The sequence below is a fragment of the Mytilus galloprovincialis genome, chromosome 3 (genome assembly GCF_965363235.1).
Source record: "Mytilus galloprovincialis chromosome 3, xbMytGall1.hap1.1, whole genome shotgun sequence".
Lineage (NCBI taxonomy): Eukaryota > Metazoa > Mollusca > Bivalvia > Mytilida > Mytilidae > Mytilus > Mytilus galloprovincialis.
Window position 1 is genome coordinate 73,825,698 of NC_134840.1, and position 22,409 is coordinate 73,848,106.

A 22,409-nucleotide genomic window follows, 5' to 3' on the forward strand; every position below is an offset into this window, starting at 1 on the left:
AAACAAACCGTCATAATAGGTATAATGTCAAAATTATGGATACAGCTGTCAACATTGTGTTATAATCTTAATAACTATAAAACAAACAAAGATGCCAACAATGAATAACAAAAAGCATATAGACAAAGCACATTTGTCATTAGCAAAAACGAAAGACAAAAATAAAATAAAAATACCATGTCACAATAAGACAATGACAGGATGTATAAGAAGTTAAGAACAGAGGGCAAGTCAAATGGATATCAACAAAATTGATAAACAGTAAAAATGATCATTTACAATGACAAAAAATGAACACTTTAACACGTTATTAAGACGATAACCAACTTCAGTACCTAGAATCTAAAGACCATCGAGTATTATTTGTAAAGTCGATACAGAATATTTATCAACAGTCTTAGGAACTTCCGATGATTTTTCTTAGAAAAAGGATGTGACGTTCATTGACATAATTATAACCCTGGTTTATCAACTTTTTTGCTCATCAACTTTTTTGCTCAGACACTGGTAACTTTTTACAAAGTTTGAGTAGCAGCTGCAACCTCTTGAATACCGCATGAATTTGGAAAGGCATATCCCATTTATAGGTGAGGTGTGTATATTGCTATCAAGGTGGTGAAATTGATAATTTCAAAGTAATTCTCTCTCTAAAAAAAATAAGGCAGATGACATCAATTGAGTTCAATTCGTCTGATAATAAGTCATTAAGTGCATTATCTAAATTGGGATCAAAAGTAGTATATTGCCGCGCCAGTTGTTAGTCATTTTAGTGCTCCCCTTTTGGTATTTTTATTATAGGGCCATTTTCCCAGTTGTATGTTTTTAAAGATGTTATAGCGTGGTTTACTTAAAAAAACAAAAAAAGTTCGGCATTCAGATTGTCATTTCCATGTGATTTTCCATTGTAAAAACTTAATTGCTTCTATTAACTCATGCTTTTCATGATATTTCTAGTTCATTATGATTCCCTACTATAAAAATAGGAATCTCTGTAGGAGTTGGTCTATTTAGCAGTTCACTGAAATGTTTAATCCATCTTTTCTCGTTCACTTTCCGATGTTAACAAATTCCCTCGCTTGTCTATTATCAGCAATCATACACGGGCTTCAAAGTTATTGTGAAACTGCCTATTCTAGAGGTGGCGTGAATCAGATGTGGATACTTTAAAATTCCAAAGATCTTTCATCTTGTAATAGTATTAAAACTTTGACTTTTCTACACTGTATTCAAGTATTCCACATTCCAAACTAAAAGACAAATTAAAAGAGTTGGTATTGCTTTGTTTCATAAAAAAGAATGGCCAACGAAGATACAAGTATCTTGTCTTAGGAAGGGATAAATCCTACTTTGTAAAGGATCACTCTGATTTAAACAAAAAAATCGCCGAAACTGACATTATCAAGATGCTTGATTTCTTGATTGACAATATATTTGTTACGTTCGGAGGACGTGTTTTCAACAGACTATCGGCATTCCAATGGGAACGAATTGTGCCCCTCTTCTTGCCGACTTGTTTCTTTATTATTATGAGACTGACTTCATACAGGAACTTCTTAGGAAGAAAGATAAAAAGTTAGCAATATCCTTTAACTCTACTTTCCGCTGTATAGATGATGTTCTTTCACTAAATAATTCAAAATTTGGTGACTATATCGAACGCATCTATTCCATTGAACTAGAGATAAAGGATACAACAGATACAGTGATGTCGGCCTCATATCTTGACTTACATCTAGAAATTGTCAATGAGGGTCGATTAAACACAAAACTTTACGACAAAAAAGATGATTTCAGCTTTCCATTTCTAAGCAACATTCCAGCAGCACCTGCATACGGTGTATATATCTCCCAATTGATACGATATTCCCGGGCTTGTATTTCCTATCATGATTTTCTTGATAGAGGGTTGTTGCTCACAAGGAAGCTATTAAATCAAGAGTTCCAAATGGTGAAGTTGAAAGCATCTCTTAAATTTTACGGACGCCATCACGAGTTGGTTTACCGTAATGGAATAACCGTTTCACAAATGATATCGGATATGTTCCTTACGTCGTAACTACAATCCCCTTCCCTTTCATAAATGTGACCTACCGATTTAAACTATTCACCGGATTTGATATCTCATAAGCAACACGACGGGTGCCACATGTGGAGCAGGATTTGCCTACCCTTCCGGAGCACCTGAGATCACCCCTAGTTTTTGAAGGGGTTCGTGTTGTTTATTCTTTAGTTTTCTATGTTGTGTCGTGTGTACTATTGTTTGTTTGTTTGTCCTTTTCATTTTAGCCATGGCGTTGTCAGTTTATTTTCGATTTATGAGTTTGACTGTCCCTCTGGTATCTTTCGTCCCGCTTTTATAGGAACATTTGATGGTGCTGTGTTTTGCCACATAATATCTAAGTGTTTTTATAGAGATTGCTATGCTCACCTTTGCTAGCCGCTTCTTCTGGATTTTCAGCAACACTATCCATGTATGCAAATTTTGTAGTTATGCGTACCATTCTATTGATATTTCCGGGTATTTGGTTATATTCGTGTTGAAATATTTGCTCCAAACTACGGTTTTGCCTCATTACTTCAATTCTTCTTTGTTATTCTTCTAATAGTAAGATCCCACATTCCAAGTGGGATCCAATCTTTATTTAAAAGTGTTTTGTTTAAATCTAATACGTTCTTCTAATCTTTGACTGAATATTTCAGAGATTTCCCTTATTTATCATCAATGGATTCGATATCTTCTTTGTCGTTAAATTTTTCCAAAATATCGTAACAATGTAGATCTATATTCCTTTTGAATTTTGTAAAATTGTTTCCAAAACCTTGTGCATTTTCAACTAGACCTGTGTTTGAGTTGAATTCAGTTGCTACCAAGTGATTATCATTTCCAATATCAGCTCCTCCCTTGAGTTCGTATCTCTCATGATAATTTCGATGTTATATTTTGGTGTTGTGTCTTTTTCCTGTTGGATTGGATTTGTCTATAAAATGCTTAGGATTAGGTCTCCTCGATGAAATTGTTTATTGACAAGTAGAATTGTATAAAAAAGAAGATGTGGTATGATTGCCAATAAACAATTCTACACAAGAGACCAAATGACAAAAATAGATAACAGCTATAAGTCACCGTACGGTCTTCAGCAATGAGCAAAGCACATACTGCACATTCAGCTATAGAAATCACAAATGTAAAACAATTCAAACGAGAAAACTAACGGTCTAATTAATGTACAAAAAATGCACGAAATACAAATATATAACACAGCAGCAAACGACAAGCACTGAATTTCATGCTCCTGACTTGGGACAGGCACATGAATACAGAATGTGGTAGGGTTAGGCATATTAACAGTATTCCAACCCTCCCCTAACCAGGGACAACGGTGTAATAGAACAACATAAGAACGAACTATAAAAACCAGTTTGAAAAGGCTTAACTCATCAGATGGATACAAATAGACTGAAATACATACAACAAAAGCATGTGGACGTGACTGGGTACTTGTACTCTCAGTTACTGACAGCTAGTTCAACTGAAGCCAATAACAACTAATATAAAAAAAATCATGCATCAAAGACTAAATGATCAATCAGTACACATCAAATTCCATTTTTAAAATTGTTTAAGATGCATGAACAAAACAAACAGACATAATAGGTAAAAGTGTAAAATTTACAGCAGCCAACATAGTGGTATAATCTTAATAACTAAAAATCAAACAAATAAGTAACAAAGAAGTACAAAATGACATATAGACCAAGCATATCAGCAAAAATTTAAGACAAGAATACACAAATTTACCACAGTACAATAACACATAACGGGAAGTACAGAACCACGTCATATATGTAACAAAGAAACATAAAAAGACATATATATATATATATACAAAGCACATAGCAAAAAGAGGCTGTCACAACGACAGCAAACCGGATTTATTAATATTTATTTGTATCCTGGCAATATCACAAGAACCATTACTGATGAATGGTGAAAGTGAAAATCGTCAATATCAAATTTGACCTCCATTTTGTCATCAGTATCAACATCTTAAAATTTGAAAAGCTTAGATTTAATGGTTCATGAGTAAATGCAACAACGTGAATGGAAACGCCATTTCACAATCTTTCAAGAACCATAACTCCTGAACGGTAAAAGTCAAAATCGTCATTATTGAACTTGACCTCTAATTTGCCATCAGTAACAACATATTAAAATTTGGGAAGCTTTGGTAAAACAGTTCATGAGTAAATGCACGGACACGACTGAAAAACACCATTTTTCAATCTTTCAAGAACCATAACTCCTGAACAGTAAAAGTCAAAATCGTCATTATTGAACTTGACCTCTATTGTGTCATCAGTAACAACATATTAAAATTTGGGAAGCTTAGGTAGAACAGTTCATGCGTAAATGCACGGACACGACTGGAAACTCCATTTTTCAATCTTTCAAGAACCATAACTCCTGAACGGTAAAAGTCGAAATCGCCATTATTAAACTTGACCTCCATTTTGTCATCAGTAACAACATATTAAAATGTGGGAAGCTTAGGTAGAACAGTTCATGCGTAAATGCACGGACACGACTGGAAACTCCATTTTTCAATCTTTCAAGAACCATAACTCCTGAACGGTAAAAGTCAAAATCGCCATTATTGAACTTGACCTTCATTTAGTTGTAAGTAACAACATATTAAAATTTTAAAAGCTTTGGTTGAACGGTTCATGAGTTATTGCTCGGACAACATTTGATTGCCGCCCGCCCGCCCGACCGCCGTACATCCCCAAAAATCCGGTTAAAAATGAAAAACAAGCAACAAACAAGTTTTACAATAGCACAATAATTTAATAACGGGATGTTTAAGTACAGAACCACACTATATGTATCGAAGTAACACCAAAATGCATATAGACAAAGTACATTAGCAAAAATGAAAGACAAAACTACGAGAATATCATAAACTATAATGACAGGATGTTTAAGTACCACATGTATCTTAATCACAATACAAACAAACGAATATTTAATAAAGGAGCACAAAAAGACATCAAATTTAACAACCTCATTCGTTGTTTTCTTATTTTTGAATTTTATTTATGTATGTAAAATCCACCCATAAACGATAGAAAGATTCAAAGTACTGGGACCGGATGGTAAGATTAACATTGACTCTAACGTAGAATCGCACGTTTTAGGTCAGAATGTAAACGTCACACAGATAGATATAAAATAATTTTTTCGTTCAAAGTATGAAAATAATATAGTCTATAGTTCTTTAGGCATAACCTCTGCAGAAAGTAAAATAGAAGTTTACCTTTCCTTCTTGCCGCTTGTCTATATGCTTATTGTGCATTTCTTTTAATAAAAAAAAGAGCCACGTCATTATGTAAAAAAGAAACAAAAAGGGGCATATAGGCAAAACATTAGCAAATATGAAAGACCAGAATACAAAAATTATAATAGAACAAAAACACAATAGCAGGATGTTTAATTACAGAGCCACGTCATATGTATAAAATAAAACCCACAAAAAGTCACACGGACAAAGCAAATATGAAAGATAATGCAAACAACACAATGACGGGATACATAAGTACAGAGCCACGTTAAACTGGTATCACCAAAAACAGACTTAACAGTAAAAGTAATATCAATAAAGACATATAAAAGAACACTTTGACATGTATTAAGATGATACACAACGTCAGTACGCAGAATCGATACTTCAAAATTATCGTATATTATTTGTTAAGTTGATACGGATTATTTTATCAAAAAGGTCTTGGTAACCTCCGGTGAACTTTTTTTTTAGAAAAAAGACGACACGTTCTTTGATATACCCCTGGTTCATCAACTTTCTGATCAGACACTGGTGAATTTTTTGCTCTTGAATACCGAATAAGTTGGGAAATGTATATCCCATATGCAGGTGAAGTTGGTATATTGCTACTAATGTGGGGGAAATTGAATATTTCAAAATCAAAATCGTCACATTTGTCATAGATTCTGGTACTGAGATGACTGTTTATGTCAAATTCGAGGTATAAGTCTAAAAATAAGGCGGAGAAGCCGTGTCTGTTGTTTCTTTACTTTCTAGTTCTGGGGGATATAGAAATGGAAACCAATCAGAAAAGTTCGGATTGTTAATGGAAATAACATCTTCAATATATCTGAAAGTGAAATTAAATAACCTGGCTTTTTTTATCTTCTTGTTTTTGACAATTGTCTGAAGGAACTCCGATTCATATGAAAATAAGAAGAGATCGACAAGGAAAGGTGCATAGTTCGTTTCCATAAGAATGCCGACAATTTGTTGAAAAAGTCTTGCCTTCAAATTCAACAAATATGTTGTCGATAAGAAACACCAGCATACTGATCACTTGTTCCCCTGTATAGCATGCTTTATCCTTTTGTTCACTATTAACAAAATATGCCTTATGGTATTCCAAAGTAATTAACTAATAGCGTATGCTTCCATTTTTATGTTGAAAGGCATTGTGGATTACTTCCTTTAGGCGATTTAAAAAAAGGGCATATGTTCTGTACATGACTGTAGTATAGTCATGTAGTACAGGCATTTTGACTTGTTTCCATTTTAGCCTTGTCATAATAAGTCAGCCATGTATAAATTTCTTCCATTAGATATTTTGACAATCTTCTCTTCAAAATAATGAATCATTGCCCCACCGTCTGTTCCAGAGAAGGGTGTTGTTTCGTTTTGTTATTCTTGTAGAGTTAAAAATAAAATAACGAAAATACCGAACTCCGAGGAAAATTCAAAACGGAAAGTCTGTAATCAAATGGCAAAATCAAAAGCTGAAACACGTCAAACGAACAAATATCAATTGTCTTAGTCCTGACTTTGTTTTCTGTAATTAGTTAATACTTCAGTTTTATCATGTATATCTTTTATATAGTCATTTTATAAAAAAAATACTGTTTGCAAAAGTATAAATTATTCTAAATAATAGGGATGTTCTGGTCCCAAACAGAAAACCCTGGCCGTTTTTGCATGGAACAACTTTTTTGAACTTTTGGTCCTCGATGCTATTCAACTTTGTACTTGTTTTGGCTTTCAAACTTTTGTATCTGGGCGTCACTAGTAAGACTTGTGTGAACATAACGCACTTCTGGCGTATTAAATTTAAAACCTGATGCCTTTTGTTAGCTATTATTTGTGTGTTTCTTTTTCAAATATGTTCTCCTATTTATTTGTATTGTAGTCCTGTCATTTTAATGTTATATTTAACATGGCCATTAATAAGGGGGGTTTGTCATGCCACAAAACCAGGTTCAACCCACCATTTTTTTCTTTCAAAATGTCCTGTACCAAGTCAGGAATATGGTGGGTTTAACATGGTTTTGTAGCTAGCTCAACCTCCTACTTGTATGACATTTGCTTAACAGTTCCGTCATTTTGACAAAATTGGACGAGGAATCCAAAACAAACATAACTGATTAGTGTTACAATTATTGGGATTAAGCAGCTAAAACTGTGTAAACATTCATTATAGACATTAAACGAGTGTTGGAGGCACACTGGTTTCACCTTTCTTGCTGGGGGTCTACTGTGATGATCCGGACAACATTTCAGGGTCTTCAGTTAGGTAACTTCTTTTGCTCTTGTAATGTTGGATCTGGTCTTTCAATGTATGGTAATCAAAGAAAAACATGTAATATGAAACGTGTATGAGAACACCAGACTTCAAATAGAATAGATTTAATTATGTGTATTCAAAAGAGTAAAATACTATTTGCATCTTAACTACAACCAATTTAATCAGATGAATGTCGTTGAGCTATAAGTTGAAATTATTTTTTGAGATTCGAAAACTTGTTGATGCTTCAAATGACCAGGATATACGGGTTTCGACTCTACTATAAGACGCATGAAACAAACATGGAGAAGCAATTTTGATGTTTTAAAACAGTTTTTTTTAATGACGGTCAGCTAGGGTTAAGACATGAGTAAATCAGGAGAGCGATGTAAAAAAAAAAATGTCAGATGCTGAGACTTGCTGCAAAGGAGTTAGTAGCCTCTTTATTTGTGTAACAAGTAATAACCATTTTTAAACAGGCGTGATGTAAACTGCTATCATACTAGAATCAAGATACTTAAAGTGAACCCTACAGATGATCATTCAAGCTATTGTTCAACCAGTTATAAAATGTATAGTTGTTCTTCAATTGTCCAGTAAATAAAGAAGAAATTTAAAAAGGGGTTTGAATTTAAAAGTTGACAAAGCTTCGGGTATGGATGAAATTGTAAATGAATATACAAAACTGTATAAAGAATCTTCCATAATAGAGGATCACGAAGCGACCCAGAAGTGCAGAGAGGTTTAAGTAAAACTTTATCTGCCATGTTGAATTACAGATTAAATCAATATGCAGATCATGTAGACCTGATTTCAAAGTCCCAAACAGGTTTTCGGAGAGGATTCTCTACTGTTGATATTATCTTCGTATTCGTTTTCTTAAGGCACCATTTAATTTTATCAGGATAAAAACAATGATGTACCTTTATTGACTTTAAAGGCGCTTTTGACACTGTATGCAGATCAGGCTACAAACAAGAAAGGCAAAAATCAAACATTTAAGGTAAAATATTCAGAGTGGTTTATAACCCGAATAATTTAGTCTACTCCGCTGATCTACGATTACTTCATTTAACATCGCATTCAATAAAGTATGAAAATTGAAAATGAAAATAGGGAATGTGTCAAAGAGACAACACCCCTACTATTTAGCAGAAAATAGCAGAAGACCACCAATGGGTGTTCAACACGACGAGAAAATTTCGCACCAGGAGTGCTTCAGCTGGTCCAAAAATGTGTATTATTCAGTGACTACGGACGTCAAGACTAACAAAGACCAGAGGCTTCTGACTTCGGACAGGCGCAAAATTTTTTTTTGAAAATAAAAAAATAGTACAACTTTATGGTACATATTGAAAACACGAAAGATTCCCTCTGGATAATATTGTGAAACGTAAAATTGTTTTATTTTTTACTAGTTTACTACTGGAGAATAACAACGTTTTTGGTGACTGAATTATTAACAAATGCTCCGATAGAAGCAGAAAGATGGTCTGGGATATGTAGCAAAATAATCCGAAATAATTTGATATTTCTGTTGAAATAGAGTAGGAGATGATTTTCATTATCTGTATAAAAAAATATTGGTGAAACAAAAGCCTCAGAAAAAATATGTGCCACAATAGTATACTGCAAATCGGAAGGGAATACAAATTAAAACATCCTTTAATAATGTGTTTTCATATGAAAATGAACAAATAATACTCACTCGATATTTATGATTTGTTATTTTTTTTCGTTCAACTGTTAAATGTTATATATGTTAGCGGCAATAAGTGAAATTAGGCATTAAGCTTAAATCCTAGGCAATAAGCTAACGCCTAGGCATTAAGTCTAAAGCCTAAATGATGTTAGGCATTAGTCTTAAATCCTAGGATTTAAGCTTAAATCCTGAAAAATATGTCCAGGCATTAAGCTTATTGCCTAAAAATTAAATGCGAGTAAATCAAAGACATTTACTCAATTAAATAAAAAATTATACATTTGTTACATAATAGCATTTCGAGAACTGAAGTTTAAAATGTCATCTACTGGAAATAAAATCACAGATAAATAGGTTTTTATATTAAAACTTATCAAATATTTCTTATAAAATATGAAAATTGATAGAAATTTGTGTTAAAATCATTTGTTATCACAAGTTGTTTAACTGTGATACCGACTATTGCACTGTCTCTCGTTTTTCTTGCATTTGCACCGGTTACTTAAACATTTAGATTTACATGAACATTTGAAAATTCTTAACCTCCGGATAATGACTGATGGGTTGCTGCCTCACGAACACAAAACTGACCATATTTGCACTTTATTATGTACATGATGTAAATCTTAATAGCCGCAAAGTAAATCACTTATATTTTTATATCAGGATGGATTGTTTAATATAAATGAAAGCAATATTGAAAAACAATGACTACAAGATTATGCTCGCATCAGTTTATAGTGCCAGCATGTCCTCTTTTTATTCAAAATTTTGAATCGTAAGCTAATTTCAGTAGTTTTGATATCTCAGACTGACTCATATAACAAAATTTTTTGTCCGCATCAACCAAAACTGACCATATTTGATTTAGTCAGTTTTACCTAGAAATGATTCTGACAGTTCTAGGTGGAACTGTTCTAGGACAGGTTAGAACAGTTCAATGACAGATTATTCTCACATTTCTAATGAGAGGTTAGAAGTGATCTCCACCGTAGTTTTATCGTGCCATCTCTGCCGCCATGACCTGTTTCTTTATGTGCCTTTTCCAAAATACCACAGAGTTCCTCTAGGAATATATAAATTTTGAAATTTCCCTCGTCATTCTCGCTGACTTTAGTTATCAACCTCTCAAAACCACCAATGTTAAAAATGTCATACCTTCTTAAATTGTAGTAATCTTTTGTCGCTTTCTTTTCGGATGATTCCAAAAGTTTAATCTTTGCTAAAAGATCATGGTAATTTACTCTAGGGTATATGCTCCTTGTTTTCCCTAATTCAAATTTAGACCTCAAATATTCAAGAAATGTTTCCTCTATAGACATAGTGTCAGGTCCGAGACCACAATTGTCGTTCGATTTTATCGTCCGATTTTTCGTTGTTCACGAATATTGTCCCTAGTGTTGACAGTTGGTTACTTGCCATTAATTTTTATACCCCTTCCAAATTTATTTCTCCATGTTTAATGCCTCAAATTGCAAGTAGGGGGGTGAAATTACACTGTAAAAAAATTTGGGTCCAGAATATTAAAGGAAAGTAGTGATTTGGTCCAGCTGAAAAAGGTTGAAAATTAGTACTTCGGAAGCTGTCAAAAGATTTCAAGACGCCCTAAACATAAAATTGTCCATATTTTGAGTTACAGTAGAGGCGATGAAGTTTTCTATAATTTTGAAATAATTTGTCCCAAAAATAGTACAACACTCTGTAAAAGTTTCTTTGAGAAAGCGCAGGTGGGATTTTTAAATTTTTATTTATGTTCTGAAAGAAATGCACTACGAAATAATTGTGTTCTCGGACCAATGCGAATAGTCCAGTTAAAGAAGTGAAAAAGACCAGATGGTCGGTGGGTATTTAACACAAATTTAAACAAGAATATTTACTTATCCAATAAAATGGTGTGCGCAAAAAATCATAATAATATATCTTAATTTTTGTCTACTTTTTACCAGTTCAAACCAGCTTGACCAGTGAAGTGTAAACATTTTCAAATAAATATTATAAAGATTATAAAGAGTCTCCCCCTTTGTTATTGGATACAAACACTTTTTTAAATATTTTGTTATTGTTTGTATACTTCCACAAAAAAGTATGAGTTAATTCTATTTTGAATAAAAAAAAAATACTAAAATTTGAAGACTTGTCAGATAAATATATATTAATATTAGGAATATAATTAAGAAACTACTTTATTTCAAGAAAAAAATCACTAAATATACATAAATTCCAGATTTCACTTATTGCCTAAAATCATGTTCGGCAATAGGATGAATAATCATCATAAGATTTCAGGTAATAAGCTTAATGCCTGAAAATTTCAGGCAATAACTTAATGCCTAGGCATTACCTTATTGCCTAGGATTTAAGCTTAATGCCTAATTTCACTTATTGCCGCTAACATATATATATAAAGTTTTATTGTGCTGCATTCATTAATACATGTATGTTTTGTATATTGCATCCATGTGTCTGAGGTTTGAAAATTAGAAAATATCACTGTTGAATAACTTTTGAATTGTATATTATTTGGAATCTCGTTATTTAATTTGTGTAGTGCTGGTAAATCTTTTTTTTTTTTTACTTTTCTGAAACATTTCACAAAACGGCATTTCATATAAAGTAGATATAAGATGAGGTATGAGTGCCAATGTGACAACTCTCCAGTCAAGTCACAATATGTAAAAGTAAATCATTATAAGTTAATCACACCGATACCAAGCTATAAAGGGCACCCAAAATGACTAGTGTAAAACCATTCAAACAGGAAAACCAAAGGTCTAATCTTTATAAAAAACGAGAAACATTTAATTATGTTTTTAAATATTATATTTTAATAACCTAGTTTTAATCGGAAAGAACTCTATGATGAAACGTTTATTAGGACACAAGACATATAAAAGAATAGAACAAGAACTTGTATTGTTAAAAAAACATAGTCAAGTGACGTATGGCCCCTTTGTCCTAGTGTTTGCTTATCTGTCAATTAACTAAATATCATGACTATTTATCAAAACTTGTTACGTCATTAAAGTAAAAAAAGATCGTAAAACGAAATTTGGAATTATTTATTGAATAATCTATCTATTAAGAAATTCAGGATCTTTACATAAGTTTCAATCAAAAATTTATTTTGTGTGTTTTGTTCCGGATTTTGCTATACTTAATTTATACTTTAAACTAACAAATTACTTGTTATTTGTTTACCAACGGATTAAGAAAAAACTGTATCAAAAGACTCTTACTTTTAGACCACGCAATAATATGTAACACCTTGCTAGCTTGCAAATAAGTATTTTTGACACATTTGTTACATGTAAATTTATAAAAGACTCAAGAGAATTAATACTTACACAAACACATTCCTGTAAAGAAACTTTCATAACTTATACTTGATTTTTAATTTAATTCAATTTAGCCTCATATAAAATCTTGTTAAAAGAAAACATTTTATGATTTTGAAAGTGACTTATATTATAGACCCAATGATAACGATGTATTTTATTGTATTTGCATTTTGTTAAACTAGTTGTTATTACACATGTCACTATAATCATAATACAAAAAATACTTATAAAATTATTAATAGCATGATAAGACATTCTTTGACAGTATACATTGATAATAAATATTATATAAAATAATGCACAAACAAGAAAAATATAAAATTCGTAAGTCTAAAATGACCTGTATAACACAAAGTAAAACTTGATTTAAAATAGTTTGACATTAACAAAAGTCATTCGTTGTGTTGAAATATTTGTCAATTCGATGCTATCAAAGGAGTAGGTCCAGTCAGGGGCGGATGCAGGAATTTTCGAAAAGGGGGGGTGGGGTGCTAACCCAGGGCAAAGGGGGGTGCAGGGGGGGGGGGGGGGTGCAAAACATATGTCCCGATACAAATGCATTGATCGGCAAAAATAAAGGGGGGGTGCGCACCCCCGGAACCCACCCCCCCCGGATCCGCCACTGGGTCCAGTAAGAACCCTTTTTGGCCCCGAAATATAGTAGTTTTACAAAATTGTTCAAATGTAAACTTTTAGTTATTTATGGGAAAGTAGAATGCTTCTGCTACATATTTTAAAAATATGCGCTGTTTTTGACAATACAATGCACATAAATCGGATACTAGCACCATTAAGTCATGCTAAATTACTGAAATCTTCACAATTTTAGCATTTTAGTTAAATTATAGACGGTTTCCGTCTTAAATGAAAGTGGTCGCATTTGTAATCATCGGCTTAATATTGAAATGTAAGTTGTATTTGATGATAATACATAACATATAAAGTTTGAGGATTAACACAGATGTGGACACTTTCATTTTTGACAAAAAAAAACATCTGAAAAGTGACATTTTGTGGCATATTTGATAGATTTTTCATATTTAAGCTTGAATCGGAGCGTTTTCAATGACTAAATCAGTTAAAATCTTCCACATAAACGAATTGAATCAACTGAAATAGACACTTAAGTGTTTTAAAAGTGTCAAAAATCTTTCGTCAGATGAACCTGAAATTTGAGGTCAAAATCGGCCCTTACCAGGCCTACTCCTTTCATTTTGTTAGGCTTTACAATCTGTATTCCATGGGGGAAGATGTCGAATGCCCGGATGAGAGAACCACTGTCCAGCAGCAGGCTGAAAAGTGGTAATCACCGCCAATTACGATCGGAACGCACCTGGAACGGGCGGGGTTCCAACCTGTGTTTACAGTGGACGGATGAGAGAACCACTGTCCAGCAGCAGGCTGAAAAGTGGTAATCACCGCCAATTACGATCGGAACACACCTGGAACCGGCGGGGTTCCAACCTGGGTTTACAGTGGACAATCTACTATGACCACTTAGTCCGTATCGAGACCTCTTTGACAGGTATCTATGCATAAAGCTTTAGACTTAACAAAAGTGGTTAGTGAATAGTCGCTTTTTTCTCTTTCTTCTAAATAAATACATCTTATAACCTAACACAACAAAACAGAAACAAAAACTTAACCCCCCCCCCCCCCCCCCCAAAAAAAAGAAAAAGAAAAGACAGTGATTGACTAATAAACTAAACTAAAGTTTAAGACGAATTCAATATTTTTGGCAAACATTTATCGAAGATTAAACAATCATGGGCTTTTGATTGATATTAAAACTACATATAATAATATACATGTACTTAACAATACATGTACATCTGATATGTATACCAATTACTACTAATAAACAGTCCCATAAAGGTGTGTTGATCTTCTAAAATAAATATATATTTACACAATACCGTTAACCAAATTACAATAAAGAAAATAAAGATGTTTCTGTTTCTTTTCTTAACCCTAAACTTTAATTTTACGAGGCAGTCAACCGTGAACAGTACAACAAAACTTCTACTTCTAACGTAATATGACAATTCATGTCTCACACCTGGAATAAAGATGTCGCAGGTTAGTTATACATTTATTTATTTTATTAGGGAGCGATTGTTTAAATCCAAAATAAGAAAAAAGGAAGGAAAGAAAACGATAAGTTATATGATTTCTGATACATTTGTCTAAAAGTAAAACTCGTATAGCAGCCGGTAGGTAGACTGCAAGTCCCGAAGGTAACGTTCGCCCTTTTCCAGTGCATGTTGCTTCTTTATACCTTATAAGGGATAATTTTACAACACATTTGCATTTGGTCGTACGAAACGAATTTCAGTCCAAAATTTTAGTCATCAGATCCAGTTAATCATTTTTGAAAATCGGCCTGTGAAGTAAAGGGAACTATTCGTTTTATAAATTGAAGCATATCGACGAGACGTGACTGCACAAACGTTAATTATGAAAATAAACAGAAATCCAACACTAAAACCTATTAATATTTAAAAAAAAATCAATTGGGACAAACTATTTGATAATTTTCTTCTTATTTTACCTGCAGACAGGATTAATTTGTATGTAAAATTGAAAATTTACAGGTATTTTCAAATAAGATTATGTAACTAGAAAGTATTAGCGTTTATTAATGAATCCATTATTATACATGTTATTATACATGCACATGTTCGTCGGTGTAGTAAACATTTCAATAAGTTTGTATTGTGTATACAGTACAATATAAAGATATTTGATGCATCGCTTAATAAGAAAGATAAGGATTGGGCACCAGTGATTGTTCCTTGTGGGCCAATCCCGTACTTTTTTTTAAAATCGTTTAGATGATGAGTGATTAACGCCTTAAATAAAGAGGAAGGGTGAATTTTCTGAATTTGTTTGACTCATATAGTGCAATCTTAAAAGTGACAAGTTATTCTGGATTTGGAATATTACAAAAACTTTATCTTATTCTAAAATCATTTTTCTAACAAATTTAATAAATTTTACCATTATGTCCAAATGTTATGTAGTGGTTTACAATTGCTGTTAAAGGCAATTTGATACAAAATTTCAAAGAATTACATATTTCTGCTAAACTTTTAAATTACATCGATGGAGCTGTGCTACTGTGAATTAATTGAAGATTTGACAACTTTTTGAAGGCATTAGAGTGACACCAATTCCGGGGAAATTGGTTCATCTATCTGACATAGAAAAAAAGCATACAAGATATCAGGAGACAAAATTAAAAAAAAAAGTTGGCCCTCTAGATTGAATGAGGAGGGTAATTCTCTATTCTATCAAAATAATGGCTATTCTGAAATTACTTGATTACTAAATTCCGGACATTGTTCTATTCTGTAATCAGTTTATCTGAGCACCCCCATCCTATATATTTTGGTCCATTTTTCTCTATTCTTTATTTTTTGGCCCATTATTCTTTATTATGTAAACCCAATTCTCATCACCTTTCGTGTACGAGATGCTGTCTAATTGACTTATACCAAATATGGTTTCATTTATTATTTTAATTTCCTCGGGGCATGGTTACGCGTAGAATTTTTGGAAGAGTGACAAAATTATTCCTAATACATGTATGTCGTCACCGTTACCTGAAGACAAGCCCCAAAAAGTCGTTGCTTAGGTTATTTTATGCGCTTACTGTGGTATTCTCCTTATACGCACCTTTCAATTTACACCGGCATATACAAACCAACTTGGTTGAATATTTATATACATCACGAATAGCAAACGGACTCTTTTATTATGATAGGACATTGTTGTTATGTAATAATCCAACGAACATCTTGATGTAGATCTTGAAACAAATGACTGATTTTCAATTATATAAATGCTATTGATTTATTAATATGTTTATTGAATAAATGCACATGTTTACCCATATGGGTTGAAGGCATACATACATCAACATAATAATTTTACAATACATCATACAAAAAATCAACAACAAAAGAACGAAACATTATATACATATATATATCTATCATGCAGTTGTTGAGTCCACCCTCCTCAGTGACCATGACTTTTTTTTTAAACAACTGGAGCAGCATACTGCATAATTGACGGAGACAAAAGACAAAAAACCAATTTATCCAAATTATCCATATTATCTAAATTGGAATAGATATTTCTAACTTTCTGCAAAAATTCAAATCTCAAATCTTTATTTTTTGTACATGTAAATAAAAAATGTTCTTCGTCATCTATTTTATTTTGACAACAATGTTGACATAAACGTTCTTCCCTTTTTATATTTTTGTATCTACCCCTTTCAATTTCCAAAATATGGTCACTTACCTTTAATTTAGTAATTTTTTTCCTTATTTCAAAGTTATTCTCTTTAAGTAACTAAGGGTCAGTTTAATATTTCTTTCTGAATTTACTATAGATAAATAATTTATTATTTTCTGTTAAAGAAGTTAATTTTTTAAAGAACAGCTTTTTATAGTTTTCTTGCATAATCTCTTTCATGTGTTTATTCATTCTATATTTTTCTTTTATAAAGTCAATATTTTGTATATAAGATCTATTTAAATTATGTTCATGAAATATATTTTTTACAAAGTTATACCAAGAATAGGTTCCTGTTTCATCCAACAGTTTAGCTGTGCAATATGCATCATATAACAACGGATTAATTTCTGTGTTAGATACTCTTGCCATATGTTTTAGTGCTTGAACCTTTACATATACATCTATTGGATATTGTCCTAACTCTGCCCTTGATGCAATGTTTACTGCTTTTTTAATTAAACCTAGAATTAATTTGCAAAATTTTAAATTCACCTTTTCAAAAAAGCTATTATTAATTGATGTTAGTAAATCAAAATCTTTATCATTATTTATTGATCTACTCTGAGATCTTAATATTTTTTCGTAGTAGTCCATATACCAAATTTCATGAGTTGTACATTAAAGGTTGCACTTTGTAAATACAGCTGTTTCTCAAAACACGCCTCTTTTGGGGAGTAATTGAATATTCATAGAAAATTGATTTTGTTTACATACTGGTTCCCAGTTATACTCTCTGTGTTCCATTTCACAGAGACAGAACTTGGGAATGTTACCAGTAAATAAACACGTGCATAGTGTTTACATTGAAATCTGTGGTAACCTTTCATTCGAGGTAGGGGTAGTTAAGAAAATTAGTGTAAGTTTAAACTCTGAGAAGTTCAGGGCATATAAACGTTGAAAATATGCCGCACAGCCCTATATTTTGACCTTTGAAAAAAATTGTGGTGCATATGAACTTTCAATTCTAGGATAAGTTTTTTTTCAAAACTTCATAGTAAAAGTTGTACAGTTTTAGCCGTAAAAGGAATTCCTATGGAAAATTGCATTGTCAATATTTACAGAAATGCAACCTAAAATTGGTTTTATTAAAGATTCAAATAGTTTTTATGTATATTTATAGGTATATTTTCTATATTATTCAAATATTTAAACAAACTGAATAGAACTTTTGTGCCATTTTTTGATAGTTCCATATGTGATGTATGGAATTTACCAGAAGCCTCTATAATATTACCTAAATATTTATATTTTAATACTTTTTCTAATTTATAACCATCATAAGTAAACTCTGCTTTAGTTTATGGTATATTAATGAAACAATGTTAACGACTTTTTTTTTTTATTCTGGCTAGACTTCTACATGAAGTGATATTTAAAAGGAAGTCTTTTCGTAATATAACCGTAACCGACTGTGTTAGTCTCTCATAAGAAGTCAAGGTCTTACAATACCTTAATAGCCTGTGTAGTAAAATAATAAAACCTAATATATCTATAAAATTACTTGATAATTAATGAATTAAAACCATTCGTTCGTTTTATTGGACACTAAGCCATCACGGGGTACAAAAAAGCCGTAAAAATTCACAATCTTTATAATTTAGTCGTTAAAAAATCACACAGAATCAAACCAAGGTGGGAAAAATCTTTTGGCTAGACCGTCGTTTAAGGATGCCAAAACAAAGCTTTCAAAAAAATAATGACCACTTATTCCTTTTGTGTACTTCGGGTGTTAAATAAACATGAACTTAATTGAAGACTTGTATTGAAAACGAATGTCCATTAAAACACAGCCCAAGGATTTGAATTGTTATATTTACAAAATAAGCTATGTTCACTTGTGAAGCGGGTAATGTCCTTTTTGATCATATCTGTACTATGTACAGAAATATATCAATACAACATTTGTGATAACATGTGCTACTGTTTATTCAAAGCCTTTAAGGAAAATTGATTGAAGCACCTTTATTATAGGAAACTTGGGGAAAAAAATATAATATCAATAGTAAGAATTCAGTAGAAAGAGAAGCAAATTTGCAATATTTAAGATATCTGTTTTCAAAAGCAAAGGCAATAACCAATTAAATGTTATGCATATGTTGTGTAAAGTTGTCAGTTTGTTTTAGATTTATGAGTTTGACCGTCCCTTTGGTATCTTTCGTCCCTCTTTTTGTAAGTTTGTACAAATTAAATAAGGGATTTTGTACAAGTTATAAGTTTTTGACGCACACCTTTTTGCACCAGGTTTATACTTCAACCTAACATTTAGTGCTATTCTCGTTGTCGTTTGTTGATGTGTCACATATTTGCTTTTCGATCATATTTTGTATTTAAATTGGGTCGTTAGTTTTCTCGTTTGAATTGTTTTGCATTTGTTATTTCGGGGCCTTTTATAGCTGACTAAGCGGTATGAGTTTTGCTTATTGTTGAAGGCCGTACGGTGACGTATAGCTGCCTCATTAGCAATCATACCACATCTTCTTTTTTTTCCATATCATCATAGATTTCAGGATTGAAATTTTGTTTTGGCGCAAGACGCGCGTTTCGTCTACACAAGACTCACCAGTGACGCTCGAACCAAAAAATGTTTAAAAGGCTAAATAAAGTACGAAGTTGAAGTGCATTGAGGACCAAAAAATTCCTACAGGGAGACGGATTAATATAAGGGAAACCTTGTTTCCGAATCCCTTTGTAATATTATATCACTTTTTTTATATGTGTATGTCATGTACATGATTTTTTGAAATAAAATATGTATATATATGTGTAAAGTAAAAATTCCTAATGCCCGTGTCACACTGTCCCGATTTTTACGCCGATGGCAACACGATAATGGAAATTGTCAAAATCGGGACTGATCGTATCCAGATCGTGCTATTCGTAGTGCCATCTTTAACCATCGTAGAACCATCGGCCACTTTTTCTAGCCTTCGGAGACAACTTCGGGAAGGGTTCTAAATTTTTTAACATGTTAAAAAATCCCCGAAGGTGCGTCCGATGTCGAGGGTTCGTATTGAGTTCGTATCACCATCCTTACCATCGTAATGTCACCGGGAATGCATCTTTGCACATCTTATTGCATTCGTGTTTCCATCGTTTCCATCGGGGAGTTTTGACATTACGATGTCTACACGAATGAATCACGAAGATACCCGAAGGTCTTACGATGGCAACACGACTTCGTGAAGTCCTCGTAATCCCGTCGTGTTGCCATCGAATAAAAGTACGAATGCGACAAGATGGAAATACGACGGCAATAAATCCAGCTAAATGTAAGTTAATTTTCGCGCTAAAATACATTTGAAGTGCCATGCGCGATATGCACTGGTCAGTCTAATACGACAGTTAAAAAAGACTTTCACAAAACATGGAGCTCATATCATATGATTCTATGAGAACAAGAAAGGCGAAAGCGTTGTTTCTATCAATTCAAATGGAACAAGAAGAGCAGCTATTACAGACTCAGGATTTACTTTTACAAGTAAAATGTTATTTTTTGTCAATTTTTCATATCAAGTAACATAATGACAATCATAAACGCGCCTCGTACACCAACACTGCAGGTACACGTATATAGGGAAACCAACTTTTTCTTCATCATTCTGATTTTTTATGTATCGTCTGATTTGTTGTCACATGAATGTTTACTCCATAACCATTTTGTTTTTTATATGTCATATTTTGCCGCATTTGTTGCTTTCCCCACATCCTTCCTTTTGTCTATATTATTATGATATTCTCCTGGAAAGAGCTCTTTTTGAATAAAAGGGATCAACGAACCCATTACCTTACCTTTAAGATAGATCAGTAAACATGGGCATAATTATGGGTGATTATTCAGACTAGTGCACACATTTTACAGTTCAAACAAGGCAATGCCGAGCGTGGCATCCCCTCGTATGTAACATATTGGGGACAAATATGGACACTATATGTGTATATGACACATGCAGAAAATGGTAAATTGAATATGCATATTTGATATATAAACTCGTTTTAAAAATCAACCAAAGCATTCAGTAACTGGAAAAACCTTTAATATTGTCTTTAGAACCAGCAGGTAAAAAAATGAGCAACCAATTTCCTGTGTATTATGATATTTCAAGGAGAAAACACAAGTCCATCTGCATGACCTTGACCTTTGGCCTTGAACGTAAAAAATGTCAGATCATTACAAAGAGGAACAATATACCAAATCTGGTTAAAATCTTTTGAAGCATATTGGTTTTAGAGTGTCCACAAGGGTGATATTGCCTTGTATTACAACTGCCACTATGACCTTGACCTTTGAACTTTAAAGTCAATAGCGCTTAAGATATTCTGAACGAGTAACACAATATCAAGATTGAGCATTTTGGTTCTAGAATGTCCATAACAGTTTTATCTACACGCAACTTACATGTAGTAGGCGAGGGGATAGTAAACTAAGTTTTATAAGAATTAAACAAAAAGATCGATTTCCCGCCATGCATGGCATACTTGTACAGAAACGATATGTTGTCGAAATTCTGTTCGTATCTTTTAGACATCGTATGGCCATCGCGCCATCATCGTAATCCATCGTGTAGCCTTCGTAATCCATCGTGTAGCCTTCGTGATCCATCGTGTAGGCTTCGGCTGAGATATGAAGCTTAAATACCCGTCTTCGGTTAACCTTCGTATGTCCATCTTTTGCTATCGTATATAATTTCGGCTCCATCGTATAGACTTCGTTATGCATCGTACTTGCTTCGGTCACTTTTTGGTATTTTAACGAGATCGGGACCAACTTCGTACGAACTTACAATTTTCGCATTCGGGTGTCCATCGTATATAAAAATCGGCACAGTGTGACGCGGGCATAAAGGTTTTGGAAAATACAGCTTGGGTTATCTACAAAAATTACTTATTCGCATTATTTTTTTGAGATTATACAAGTATGGACACAGACGCAAATTGTCAGTGGGGTTAAAGGTCGTTACAAATGTATTGAAAGCTAGACTGGAAATGTGTATTAACAAATTGAGTTGATGTGTACATGTCTTCATTCAAATGCATTGACTGATAAAAAAGGGGGCTTCAACTTCCACCCCTCTCTATGAATTAGTTGTTTGAGTGTTTGAATATGGAGTTTGTTAATAAATAGCTGCACTCTAAGCGCATGATATGTCTTGATTCCTTTAAAGCTTGCATAAAGGTTGAACTATTTTGTTTTGTACAATTATTAGTCTATTTGTTTTCTCATTTCATTTGTTTTATATTTGTCATTTTAAGGTCTTTTATAGCTGACTGTGCTGTATGAGCTTTTGTCATTGTTGAAGGCTATTTGGGGACCTGTAGTTGTTAATCTTGTTTTAAATTTTGGAATGTAGCTGAAGTCAACAGACATAGACAATTCACCCAAGTTTTATAAAATGATGTGGAAGTGTTTATGTGAATAATTAAGATGGGAAATAAGGAAAGTGTCAAAGTGACAACAACCCAAC

The 22,409-nt window shown here is 32.8% G+C and overlaps 1 protein-coding gene across 1 annotated transcript in view; it reads left to right on the forward strand.

Annotated features, from left to right (window-relative positions):
• Window positions 1-14,611: 14,611 nt before the first annotated feature.
• The window catches only part of LOC143068901 (solute carrier organic anion transporter family member 4A1-like), a 47,928-nt gene continuing 40,130 nt past the window's right edge, over window positions 14,612-22,409 (forward strand). Inside the window, exon 1 of the mRNA XM_076243257.1 lies at window positions 14,612-14,718. Coding sequence (XP_076099372.1) covers window positions 14,710-14,718 — 9 coding nt within the window. The 5' untranslated portion in view covers window positions 14,612-14,709. The remainder of the gene's footprint in view (window positions 14,719-22,409) is intronic.